Raw genomic sequence first — 14,211 nt, 5'->3', positions numbered from 1 at the left:
AGTGGAGAGGATCCTGAGGAAGTAATTCAAAATGATGATAAACTTTGATAAATGACATGACGTAGATTAGGGCTAAAGAACTAGGGCTATCTGGCTTTTTTGGTGTGACTATTTCAGTTATTTGAACAGTTGTTTAAATGGATGGACATGGTGGCCCTTTAGCCCCTATACCACTTATCTCACTCTTGTCCGTCAAGCCCAGCTCAATTTCTGCTTCATCTATGAGGTTCTTGACTATCTCAATTCCTACTCATCTCTGCCTCCTAGGAATCAGCAGGTTTTGATTAATAAGATTACTTTTAAACAAACTAGCTTGAATTATACATCCAACTTAGTCTTTCCTGAAGAAAGCTATTTTAGCAATGGGTATTCCTTGAGTTGGACTCATATTGTCCTACATCATTGTGAAATTCATTTACGGAAGGTTAAGATTGGATGCCTTCTTAGGTACCTGCTTTTTGGCTGTCTAAAATGAGTTATTTCACGGGTTTGCACAAAATTCCACACAGTGATGTTTGCTTTTTTACCTACCACTTGTTTTCCCCAAGAGGATCATCATCCTCTTGGGGCAGCATTGCGTATCTTGGGTGACTAGGGTATGTATTTAATCAATATTTGTTGACTGAATGAAAGTACCACTAAACATTTCCATAAGATAGAACTCTGATAGCTGATCTTAAGCTACAGTATAAGAGAATTAGGCTGAATTCAGTATGAAAACTGGGATGGCAAGCCCTTAAAACAAGACATAAGTGATGGCCATAGAATCTTAACTGCTGGCCATTTATGAATGTCAGAGAGCCATCTGTCCAAAATATGTGTGGTCTCACCTATAAGAAGATGCCCAACTCACTGTGACTTGCTGAGCTTGTCTAGGTTGTCTATTTTAGACTTATGGGTTTCTTGGATTTATTCTCCAAGGAAATGAAAGCTGTATTCCTTTTCCCATTTAAATTTCAGCTACTGTGAAATTAGTCATGACCATCTTTTGCAAGTAAAACTCCTATATAGATAGTAGACTCTGTAGTGATATTAGCCTCCTTTATTTGGCAACTGTGTTCCTATTCTGAATGTGTTTTGTAACTCATGCATGATGTCTGAGTGGGTTCAAATGAAACCATATTTGTTATGTCCTCTGTTCTTTCAAACTGCAAAACAGATCAGTGTGTTGTTATAAAGATGTGCCATGGGTAGAATGTCAACTCTTAGGAGCCCAAGAAGCCCTGCCCACTTTCCTGAAACAGTGAGCGAAGTGTGAATGACATTCAAAGGAGAGTTTCTTGGATCTCTTGGGTTTGGCTTTGCATGTGCTACACCCACCTGATTGCTTTGGTAGGATGCTGTTGGGCTGTTTCATGTAAAAATTCATGTCATGTCAATAATTTCACAGGGAAACGAACCTAAAAGTCCGCCACGCACTATCAGTTACTTCAGAACTTGGAGCAGATATCAGCAGACTTGCAAGGTTTGATGGTAAGTATTTTAAACAGATAAACAAACAAAAATCTCAAACCCAAAAAGCAATGCAACAAACTAATGTGAGATCCAATTTATGCTTCTTTTTACTTGGTGGAAGGACATAAAATTCTCCAGGCATCAAAGCCTGTAGTTTCTTCTCACGCTAAAAAGAGTAAAAATGTTTGCCAAGGAGAGAATGGCTTTATCAGTTTATCGTTCATTTCATGCTTGTTTCCTTTTTAAATATCATTTACTTCAGTCCCATAATACCCTTTACTTGCCTGATGTTGGCCTCCCTGGAGCCGTATACAGACTTGCTGAGGAGAAATATTGGCCACCCTTGTGTTTCTAGTTCTAGGTCTAACCACCCATCCATTTCCTGGCTCCATAACAAAGACTAACTAGGAGACCTCAAACTTCATGAAGACAGTCATCCTGCCTCATGTATTTCTGTACCTTGCGTGGTGCTTGGCATAATGTCTTGAAGATATTAGGTGTTCAAGAAGAATATTCTGATTTATTAATCAGTTGGTCATCTGTTGACTTTTATTTTAGACCATGGTTTTAGTATTTCCATCTTCATACCATTCAGCTGGTCCCCGATCTTCAGTATAATCTCTCTTGCCGCTCCTTTTCTACCTATATCTTGTTCTATTCTGTTAAAGTTATTCTTAAGTAGTCATGGAAGAACCTCCAGATGTTGTCCATTCTAAGGATATCTGCACTTATGATTAAGATACCACAGAGAAACACAGTACTTCAACAGTCAAAGGAAAGAGACACTGATTGTAGGATTTTAGGTACCATAATAGGCTGCAGAGAGAATCTCTGGAGTCTCTCTTTCACTCCTCAATGGTCTCCTGCTTTACCCACTTGTCATTCTGGCCCAGAATATTAGTATATCCATACAGATTGGCTTTATTTACTAATGGATTTTCATGAGTTTGAGACAATCTTCCAAAATGTGTTTTTGGGGGAACCACTTAGGGAAAACATGGACAAGGGTATTAGCATAATCACATGAGTTAAAGCACAGGCAAGTTTATATTATAAAGTTTCTCCAGTGCAGAGCTTAGAGCTCCTATTGCCTGTGCTTTGCAATTGCTTGTAAACTCTGTCTGGATTCTGTTAATATTTTAATCTCTCTTAAATGAGTGCTTTTATAACAGATGTTTATAGAAAAAAAAATTCCTCCAAATTGAGATTTAAGTCAGAGAGTAGCCAGGAAACTGAATGGTCCAAGAAATATTTTGATTAGAATAAAACAAATTACACATTTTCTACTAAGTAATTTTTTCAATGAAATTTTACTGTTATGTGAATCCAAGAAAAGTAAATTGTGTTCATGAATCAAAATACTTGCTTAAAATACCTCATTGAATATTTATGGAGTCCCAAAAGGGCCACCTAAATATAATTTACTATTACTCATTTCTTTCCTGGCAGAATTTACGTTTATACCTCTGTTGATCTACGAGGAGGTAGAAATTCATGATTTTTAGTGTTGCTAATCATCAAAAAGCAGAACATGATTGTTAACAATTATTTAGGTCCCATTCTTTCTTAGATGCTTGCCCAGATAGGCTACACTATGATACAGTTATAAACAACCCTGCAATCTTAGTGGCATAAACACAGTAAAGGCTTATTCTTGCTCGTGTCACATTCTTAATGGGTTGGGTGGCCCTCTCCATCATGGAGCCACAGTATCTGGACTAATGGCGTCTGAGATCACTGCACTGGGCTAAGGGTAAGATGAAAGAGACACAATGGTTTTTAAATTCTTCTTCCTCTTATAGTTCATTGGCTAACATTGTCACCTGGCCATGACTTAACTGCAAGGGAGGCTAGGAAATAACAAATATGAATACTTGTTGAGCATTAACTGTCTCTACCACACCCTCCAAGAATTGTGGCCATGTAAGTCGATGCCAGGATAATGCATAAGGAGCCAGGCTGGATTAGGTGGATTTCTTACATGGAACTGCAGGACTGGGGCTAAGCATCCCTCTCTTCAGCATGACTCCTTACACTCTCAATCCACCATACCCTGCTTGGCTTTTTCTTCTTCTTATAGCACTTAGCACTGTCTGGCATACTGGATAATTCATTTATTTTTAAAGTTAATTATTTATTGCCCATCTTTATCTGCTTCATTGTAAGCTACACAAGGATGTTTGTTTTATTCACTGATGTATGCCAAGCTTCTAGAACAACATCTAGCACATAATAGGTACTCAGTAAATCCCTGCTGGATGAATAAATAGTTACAAATCCCATTGGGGGGCCGAGAGGAAGACTAGTGTCAGGCCCCAAAAAGACATGGGAGGGCAAAGGAAAGGCCTAATGTAAAGAGACTGGGAAGAGAGTGTGAAACGACAGGGTGAGAAGGAAGCTTAAGCTTCCTGAAGTGGCCGTGTAGGACCAAGAAGGAGTGCTGGATCCTCTCCTCCTGGAAGGCAGGTGTCTGGGAGAGGGATCAGCTGGCATGGTAGTTTTAAAATATCTTTACTTCAGATCCTTTCTGAAGTAAGAAAATGGAACACAGTAGCTCCAAATTTAAACCAATACAAGTGGTGTTGCTCAGGCTGAAAACACTTTCCTCCCCTAAGATTTTACAGATGAGCTAACAGGTCTTGAGAAGTTAAAGGACTTGCTTATATATAAAAATAGCCATTTAAAAATACTTCACAAAATTTACTTTTAAGGTGTGTTAATAATTATTACTTACTAGATATGACTTGAATTTGCTTCATGCAGAATGGGCAACTCACCAAATCCCCAATGAATAATTGTTTTCACAAATAAAGGCAACACAGACCTCTCTTTTTTATGATTATATATACTTAAACTGTGGTCAGCTTTTCAGAAAACATGTAATGCCAGATTCATGAGGCTGGTACACTTCTGGGCTAAAATCCAGGTTTCTGTTAAGCTTACTTTTTCATTTTAAAATCTTGGGCTGCATTTCAATCTACCTTAAAGTTCAAGGCAACAGGGAGTTTTATGGGTTTATTCTAATAAGTAAAAATATAATTTCCTGTTTCTAAGAAAGCAGCAGAAGAATGAATAGATGAATTAAGGGAAAATAAATTAGAAACAATATACAAATTAGATTCCCCCCAGTTAGCAGCCAAATTTAAAGACCAAGAGGATGATGCAAGGTGCGGCATGGAAGTCTTTGAAAGAGTTAGGACAGTTAATAAACCCTAAACCCTTCCCACGATTGCTCTTGCTTTCCTTGACCTTCAATTATTTTTTCCATCGCTTCTTTCCAAGCCCTAATTTACACATTTCAATTTTAATATCTCTGACACACACACACACACACACACTATGAGCACATGGTTTTCTAACTACTCCATTTCACCATTCTTCTCTTTCCTTTCTTTCCTTCCTGTATTCCTGCTTACTGTTCTCATCTCATCTTCCTCCTCCAGTTTTTTTGTTAGCTATTTTCTCCACCTGCAGTGTCACTTTTCTGTCATTCTTTATCTTTGTTTTTATCACTCTCTCCATATTAGTTTAAGTCTGTTTATTAAGTACCTTCTAAGTACAAGATGCAAAACAAAGTATGTAGAATTATAAATCATCTCTCCATATATTACCAAGGTTCTTTTGATCCTTTGCTCCTCGTTCTTTTACTACTCCCTTTTTTGTGTCTTCTTTATTCAACTTTGTCCTAATGAAATATCAATAGATTTCAGGTTTTCCTCTGGTGATTGGAAAAAGACTTTCTTGACTCATGGGAATCAAAACTAGATATTGCATCCTTTAGTTTAAATTAAAATAGGATATCAACATTGTATATGTTTGGCAATGCCCTGGCTAGCTTTGGCAAGGTATAATCGATGAGAAGATATGGGAGGCACGCTCTTTACCATGTTCTGTCTGTGCTAAGTATATGTTTTAATTTGTGACTTCTGGGCAAATCTGGGTGTGGCATTATTTTTGCTTCTGGTTACTGTGTGTTTTCTCTTCTGAGACTTGCCAAAATACTTTCTCTAGCACCAAATTACAATTTTGTGTCCTTGAATCATAAAAGCACATCTTCCAAGTATCTAAAGACCTGAATTTCCCACTCCTATCCCCAGAGAGGTTCCCACTGGGGACTCCAGGTTTCGGACACATAGGGTCAGAACTGAGATGGGTTGAAATCTCAGGATGTCTCTGGTAAGTCTCTCTGCCTCCTCACTTTTGCATCTGTATTCAAAGATATTGTCTTTCTGGTGGACTTATTTCTTTCATCCATACATGCAGTCACTCATTATTCATTCAGCAAATGTATATTTAACACAAGGCCAAGGGATTTGTTAAGACTGGGATACAGTGGTTAATAAGTCAGGGTCAGGCCTTACTTTTATAGAGCTTATTTCCCAGGGGAGAAGACAGACTTGAACAAGGGCTCATCCCTAAAGAAGCCTTTGATAAGGTAAAGGTCCTAAAGTTCTCAGGCCCTAAACATGATGTTGATATGTGAGCAAGAACTCACTGTGTACCAGGCACCATGCTGAGTAATTGCACACATTATCTTGTTAAACCCTTACAGCTCTTGAAGGAAGAGATTATTGTTAGCTCAATTTATGGGTAAAGAGACCCAGGTAAATTGATTAACTTTCCCAGTGTCATATGGCTGTTAATTGGAGAAGCCAGACTATGAACCCTGGACTTCTGGCAAAGCCTATTTTACAAAGGACACAAAAGGACACAAAACCCCAGGTTGTAAAACAAAGTAGAAAGACAGCATTGGAGGGTTAGGGAGAATTAGCGCAAGAGCTTAGCTCTTGATTAGGGAAATAAATGAAATTTTAAAATATTCTAAACCCAAAGGTACGAAATTAATTACCAGAGATCAAGTCCATCCAGCACAAGGATGAGGTCATGATATTTTTAAAACATAGCAATGTTCTCAGTGATTTTGAATGTCAGGATCCCTGACAAGAGTTTATAGAAGACTTGGCCAAATGTAGAGACCAGTGCACACAAAAGAGTTGGGTTTTGGCAGGTAAATCCATTTATTTGAAAAGTTCTCATGAAAATATTTTTATACATTTCAAACATCAGAAAAAATGATTTATGGTCTCTTGAATTTTTAAGAAAAGATACATAACTTGATCTAATGTTATAGATCAAATGTAGTATAAAAAGAGATTGGGCCTTGATTTTCATGTTAAAGTCTTATGGGAATTGAAATGCTTTTATAAAGAAGTAACTGAAATACATGTCAATTATTATTATGTAAACTGGACATTCTTATTCCTTGGGGAAAACCCCGGATGTAAATTGTCGAAATGTGTTTAAGAATCTTTTGCATATTGTTACTGACTGAACTGAGATCTGTTTTCTGCAACTCCTGACAAGTTTACATATTTTGTATGACTGTTAATGCTGAATTCTGAACTGGGGAAAGGTTGACTCTTTATTCAGGAATCCTTGTATATTTTGTGGTTCTTTCTAAAGAATAGCATGTGTGTAATTAAAACATGGAAAAATAAGCATCTCTTTTTGGTTAAAAAAATAAAATAGCTTGGTTAGCATCTTGTGAGTTTTTTTGCTTACCAGATAGCTTTCCTATTCACCTGGACAGGAGCACAACCCAACAGCACAGCTGACGCATGAGGCATAGGTTCCATGAAATTCCATGAAATCCATAGATTCCATGAAAAAGGCGTGAAGAATAATTTCCCTCTTTACTGCTGGTGCCGACATGCCATTATGGTGGTAATGATGGTTGGGTGAGCCTTGACGGTTGAAGAGTAAAGAAGCTTTAGAAAATAGGAAGGTGACACACTTCTTTCTAAGAAAATAAATAAATATTTGTCACAATCATCAGGGCAAACACTAGTGGGCAATCTCTAAAACGCTAAAAAAACTCTTGGCTAGAGAAATTCTTGAACAGCAATATTGATGTTTTATTTGCTGGATGATTTGTCTTATGGAAGAGTTGCAGTATAGATAATCAAGAACTATTTCTATTAATAATGTATATGAAGAGATGAAGCCAGCTTCTCTGGAAAATCATAGAATATTGAGCACTGAGTTCCATTTTTATGATAAACTATGGACTTTCACTTTGAGGTAAATACTTAGCTCGAGAAGTCTGTCAAGTTGGTAATTAACCAATGATCCAGCTGACTAAATCTAGAGTGCTTAAGAAGGTCCAGAATGAGATCCTGTAGATTTTTTTTCAGTATGGGTCTAGAGCATTTCTGTGTGATTGTCCAATGGATAAATTGCAATCTGCTTTCATGTCTTCTCTTCAGAGGGGCAAACAGATATGACCAGCTAGTTTGATTGTATTTACACTTCATTATTGACGTGATTTTCTTCCAGCTTTATTATTGCCTATTAAAGATGACTTTGTGCTCCAAACATGTATTCAATAAATGACTATGTGAGAAGTAATGCGATTTTTTCCTTAACTGTTTCCTCATCGATTGTCAAACTGATCATTTACTGCCTCTTTCTCTTCTCTGATTCAACTAGCAAAAGGAAGAAGGGTCCTAAGAGAGCTTTCCCCTCATCCTTGTTATGCTTCATGGCTAGGCTCTCATTTTGGTTGCTTCTAATGCGCTTTAATGCTCTCACCTTTTTTCAGTACTCTCAGATCTACTCGACTCCCTTTAGATTTAGGCCAAACTAAGCCCTGCCGGTTGTGCCTGGGCTATTTGATTTTCTAGTCCTTCATTACTATCATGGAAAATACCCACTTTTTCCATTTTTCTTAGATCTTTTCTAATATCCATCTCATCTCTTAGCCTCTCTCGAAATCATCTCAAATTTTTTCTATCCATCTCTTTGACAAAGATCCTATTATGTAGATAGTATAATAGGTTATAGGAATACAGAGGTGAATACAGTGCTCCCTTCAAAGGAATCTGTTCATCCCTTTTGGAAAGTGGTACAAAAGAAATTGGGAAGTGTGTGTTTTATGCTAATAGAGCTTAAAAAGGGGAAGCCGAGCACTTCTGATGATAAAAACAAATGTAGTTTGGCTTTGTTCCCACCATTTTGTTTTGACTGGGGCCTATATTTAGAACTTACATCACCGAGACCACACTCTTTGAGAAAGGCTGAATTGGGGCTTAGCCTCCAAGAACCCAGGCAGTACCTCTTGGCCTTACTGCCTGTTCCTGTCTAGAACCACACCCTTAATGTGAGGTCAGGGAGGGGCAAGCCAACATGTTTAAGGCTGTATTTGCCTCCATGTCAGTCTTTGCTTATGACAATAGAAATGATCAAATGAACCTGTTTTTTTTTATATTCCTTTTGGCAGGGATTGCGTATCATGTTGTTTTTGCCCAAAGCACATTTTTTTTTTTTTTTTTTTTTTTAAGTGGCTAAGTTTGAAGCCTGAGAAATTGAGTCTTGGGTCAAGAATCTGGAATAAACTTTAAGCGTTGTTGTCAACCTGTTATTTTATGTAGATTTTGCTGGTGATAGCCAATTCAAGATTTTACAATTCAGAGTGAAAATTATTGGTCAAGAAAAAAAGATACTGAATTCAAGGATTTAGAAAATGTCTCCTCATCTACAACATAGTTGTCCAAACAGCTTGAGCCAGTTTAAATCAGTTTTAATTTACTTTTTACTGTCAGTGGCTATCACGGAGCTAACCAGAATTCAGGCCCTTCCCTTGGCAAGGTTGTTTGTCTTATCCAAATCCTCCTGCCAGCAGTCTCTATGTAGCAGTGGGAAATAGGGATGTCTGGGAAACTGCCAGTGTCTAAGTGGGGAGGCTTCAGGCAGTACTTTTGTTATACTGGGGAAAGACAGGTGGAGGTTGGAAAAGCAGCCCTGAGGCCATGAGTCCCTCATTCCTTTCACAGTTTTATTTGCTTTTGCTTTTTTAATGCAAGGTCTGTTAGTGATCTGGTTGGTCAGGAGTGACGTGGCCATGTGGCAACTGGTTGCTGTTACCTCTGTTTAGTAGTTTTAAAGGGAGCATCCTAGGGAGAAAGGGGACCCCCCTAAGAAGGCTCTTTTAAGTTCAGAAGGCAGCTTGAAGAGTGGATGGAGTCAGTGTAATATAGAGGATCTCTAGGCTGACGTGGTCCCCTTTCTCTTTAATCAGCGCTAAAGATACAGTCCCCTTTTTATTTTCCAAATGCTATGTTTTATGTTCCAACTTGCCCTTTTGAATTCTGGTTAAATGTAAATGTATTTTTGTTTGTTTGTTTTTGAGAGAGAGAACTTTGTAGGTACTAATCTCTCCCCTGACTCTGGCTCAAACCCTGATTGGATCTACCCACAGCTTCCTTTTTCATATCTCCCCTCTCTTTTTTCCTTCCTCCCTCTGTCCCTCTCTCCCTCCATTCTGTTCTTTCACGTCTTTGTACTCATTATATATAAAAATTTAACCTTACCTGTTTGCAATGGATATGTGTATTAATCTAATAGCTATGTTTTGTGACAGGGTCCGTGAAAGATTATTTGTGGTTTCTTTTTCTATCTAGAGAACCCTCATCCTGAATGTATATTTTCATATTGAAATAATGGAACGAATTGATTCGTTGATTTGGAGTGGGCATGCCCTTGGTTTGGAATTAAAGAAACTAGAAACATCTTCTAGCCAGTTAGGGGCAAGTTATATGGTGCCTTTGAGAGTCCCCAGAACTCTGAATCTAATCAAGATAAGAAGCATAGAACAGCTGAAAGGAATCACACGCATTCTCAGACACATGTGGCAAACAAGGCCCAGGTTTCTTTCTGGTGGAATACAGTAGGACCTCAGAAATCCTGATTGTGAGCTTAGAAAGATGGTTAACTTTTGTTGTGAGACTAGAAGTATGCTATTTTAAACTGTGTAAAAGTTCACATTTAGCTAAAAGAGATGGAATAAGAGAAACTTTTAGGACAGTCACTGCTTTATCTTTTCAAAAATTATTTGTTATAAACCGGAAGTAAAGATATGCTTTTTTTTTCTTTTTTAAGGAAAAAATATCCCATGGCTGTTAAGGTTTCTGTTGTTATTTGTTTTTTCTATTTTTATTTGGACAGCACAGAAAACTGTGTTTCAAAATAGTTGATGGCTTTCCATTTTTCTACCTCCCAGCTTATTTTTTTTCTAGCACAATTCTTTATATGTAACCCCAGGCTTTCTAAAGGAGAGGGAAACAGTGGTAAAACAGTGCTGTGGGCTTCTGAAGAGAATTTTGGGTGAGTCATAAAGAGGTTTGTTTTGTTTTTTTATTTTCCAGGGATTGTTGTCTGTGAGGTGCCTAACAACAAGTTAGATAAATTCATGGGAATCCTTTCTTGGAAAGACAGCAAGCACTCCCTCAACAATGAGAAGATAATCCTGAGAGGCTGCATCCTGAGAAATACCAGCTGGTGTTTTGGAATGGTTATTTTTGCAGGTACAGCATGTGACCCAGGGCCAGCTCTGTGGGAACCTTTCCTGCAATGTACACCAGCACAGTCTATGATTCTCTATGTTCTGATGAGCGCAGTGCTTTCATTCCATGCGAAGTAGTGCTCTGGAGTTGACTTCAGATTGTAGGACACCGGGAGAAAACACCATTGCTCTGAAAATAGTCCAGGTGGCCCTGCTGTATGAGGAACTACTGACATCTTATTGTTAAGGATGCTGGAGCTTTAACTAGACAGTGGGTGCTAGATACCTACTGCTCAATTTTTCTTTATTAACCTCGTCTTAATCACCTTTGTCATTTTATGTATGAATCTGCCTTTAAAGTGGGTAAGAGTATGAAAGAAAGCCCCTGGCTGTGCAGTTAATTTTGTAGTTTGCAAAGGTCAAGCAGACCTTTTGGAAAAGGCTTCTTGATTCTGTAATCATTTCTGTTTATACTCCATAGCTTTTTCCACTGTTTGTAAATAGGAGAGTGGGTTCTGGAAAGACTGTACATGATGGGGGTGGGAGGAGGTGCCTCTTACTCTTCTTGCCCACCAAATTTCTTTTCTCTGCTTTATTTCTGTAGGCCCAAGGTGGCCCTCTCTTGCTAAGAAAGCTTACAGTAGCATCATTTCATAAAGCCACTCAAATTGTACTCATGGCTTCAATTGCCAGCCCTTGATTTTAAAAGTCCTGTTTATTGTGACACCAAATTAAGATGTGTTTTGGGCCTCTTGACTATGTGCAATCAAAATTGGAATGTTTTTCTTAACTGACCTTCCTCAACAACAACAAAGTGTTCATTAAAGTCTTAAGAGTGTTCCAAACCTAGAAACGTTCTCCCAATTCCTCTAAATACTGTCAGCTGTTGGTGTTAGCAGTGCTCTTGCTGCTTGGGGCATTGCCATTGTAAAGACTTGGGAAATCCCTAGAAATGAGCCAGTATATGTGCTTTTATATTTTAGTCGGGAAAATAAACATATGATCATATATTTCATTACACAGAGAAAAAGAGAGCTAGGCTTGTCCATGAACATTCCTTTATCTTCCTACTTAATGATGGGGAAATTTCGTGGTCTTCTGATGGGAAATACCATCCTGATTTGCTTCCTGTCATCATAGAGATGGAGGTGCTTCATCCTATGGATGGGATATAGCCCCAAACTTTGCATTTCTGTGATCTTGTTTGGAATGGCTAACTCAGGACTCTAGTTCAGCTACAACGTTTCATGCTAGGGCAGTTGTTGTGAACCGCTGAGAGGCCAAGTTCTTCTTTGTAAGGTTTCTTTATGGGAAAATGTTCTGAAAAACAAGGAAGTTGGTTGGTAAGTTGAATAGGTCTCCTTCCAAGGAAGTGTAACAGAAAGTTTACAGAATTTGGATTGGGCAGACCTGAGTTTGGATTTATTATTATTTTTTATTTATTGTTATTATTATTGTTATTTTACCAGCTGTAGGACTGTAAGCTTTGATTACTTAAACTTTGTAAGCTTTACTTTTTTTCTGCTGTAACATGGGGATAATAATGAGTACATTAGGGTCATTTTAAAGGCTCAATGAGATAATGCATACAGAAAAGGATGCTTGACAAATGCTATTTTCCTTCCTTTTCTGCTTCTCCCTTCTTTCAAATTTAATTCAGAGCACCCAGCCTGCTCTCTAGGCTGAGAGTTGGAAAAACTTACTGCTCTCTGGACCTTGGCAGCAGGCAGCAGGGAGAGAGGAACACCCCCTTCTTTTGTGATTTGGCCACGGTGTTCACTTGCAGGGGAACCTTATCAAGTGGATGTTTGTAAAGCAGAGCATGCCTGCATTGACTTTAGTCTGGTCACAAATGTTAGTAGAAAGCTTAATTAGAATGCTGGCAAACAGAAGAATTAGTGGTTAGCTTCTTCCGTGTCAGAGATGAACAAATGGATGTCACAAAACCTCTAAGTCTTAAGGCATTTAGTTGGGGAACTAGTTCCAAGTGAACACCTAGGTCTAATGAAAAATATCTGCTGGGTGCAGTGTCTCATGCCTGTAATCCCAGCACTTTGGGAGGCTGAGGCAGGTGGATCACGAGGTCAGGAGATTGAGACCATCCTGGTTAACATGGTGAAACCCCGTCTCTACTAAAAATACAAAAAATTAGCCGGGCGTGTTGGCAGGCGCCTGTAGTCCCAGCTACTCGGGAGGCTGAGGTAGGAGAATGGCGTGAACCTGGGAGGTGGAGCTTGCAGTGAGCCGCGATCGCGCCACTGCACTCCAGCCTGGGCGACAGAGCGAGACTCCTTCTCAAAAGAAAAAAAAAAAAAAATCCGAAATGAATTATTAAGTATTCTTTGTGTTATTACTCTAGTTATACCTACCACTAGGAATTGTGCAACAAATATAGATGACACAGATATGGTTTGCTGTACAAACCTATAATTTATGAAGGTCTAATATATATTAACAGCTAGGCTACACCTCCCTGGTAATGCCTTCTTTATGCTCAAGAGAGGAGAAAATCTTGTTTCTGAGGACAGGAATTATATTCATTTAAACAGTCTCTAGGAGTCTGTACCATCTTGAGTGCACACTGCATTTTTGTCCTAGATGTCTTCTGTTTGCTCTCCAGATCTCCTCTCACCTTTTTCTACCCTTTTTTCTGCCCTAGGAGGCTTACTTGTGTGGTTTATACTAATAGGTTACCTTGTACTTCTGCTTCTGGTTGGGCTTTGTCGGGGATCCCTAGGAAGAGATCAAAAGGAGAAAGGAGATTACGATCAAGGTATTTACTCCTCCAGGCTGCATTCTTGTGTGGTAACTTCAGGCTGGCCAGATCTATCAACAGAAGGCCACTCTTACTCTAAGGGCTGCAAATTCCTATCACCTCTTTCCCTTAGGGTCCAGTAGCCATTCCTTCCCTTCATCCCTTCTGGCTCAGGTGGAGAAACAGCTTGATTGCTACATGCCCTTGGTTAATGCACTAACCTTTTGTTTCCCCTATAATCCCACCTATGCTTTTCGTAAAGAGTTCTTTTATAAATAAACCTTCCTCCAATTCTCTTTGTTCAATGTGTCATCTATTTCCTTTTAGGATCCTGAATGAGACACAGTCTTAAATATTGGTTGACTATTTCATATATTTCATATAGTTTTAGAAAATAGTAAAGACCAAGAACTTTAGAATTACTTATGGCGAGGTTCAAATTCTCGCTCTGACACTTATTAGATGAGAAATCTCAGGCAAGTTCAATTCTTTAAACTCAGTTTCATTATTAGTGAACTGAGGATAATAGTACCTAATTTGTTAGTTTGTTGTAAGCATTAGCTGAGATAATAGGTGAAATGTAGATGTTCAAAAAATTAATTTACTTAAAAATTAATTTACTTACAAATTAATTATTTATTGAATGTCTACTATATGCTGG

The 14,211-nt window shown here is 38.4% G+C and overlaps 1 protein-coding gene across 9 annotated transcripts in view; it reads left to right on the top strand.

Moving 5' to 3' along the window:
- The window catches only part of ATP8B4 (ATPase phospholipid transporting 8B4 (putative)), a 334,774-nt gene that overhangs the window by 180,312 nt on the left and 140,251 nt on the right, over positions 1–14,211 (top strand). For 8 of the 9 annotated variants that reach the window (XR_008513460.2, XM_054531022.2, XM_024232115.3 and 5 more), the window contains 2 exon segments: positions 1,391–1,473; positions 10,659–10,817. Coding sequence is in view for 8 of the 9 variants with exons in the window: in XM_054531022.2 (XP_054386997.1) it covers positions 1,391–1,473; positions 10,659–10,817 (242 nt within the window). In the remaining variant the exon portion in view is untranslated. 9 annotated transcript variants of the gene reach the window in all.

The sequence above is a fragment of the Pongo abelii genome, chromosome 16 (assembly GCF_028885655.2).
Source record: "Pongo abelii isolate AG06213 chromosome 16, NHGRI_mPonAbe1-v2.0_pri, whole genome shotgun sequence".
Lineage (NCBI taxonomy): Eukaryota > Metazoa > Chordata > Mammalia > Primates > Hominidae > Pongo > Pongo abelii.
This window is presented reverse-complemented; position numbering and strand designations above follow the sequence as displayed.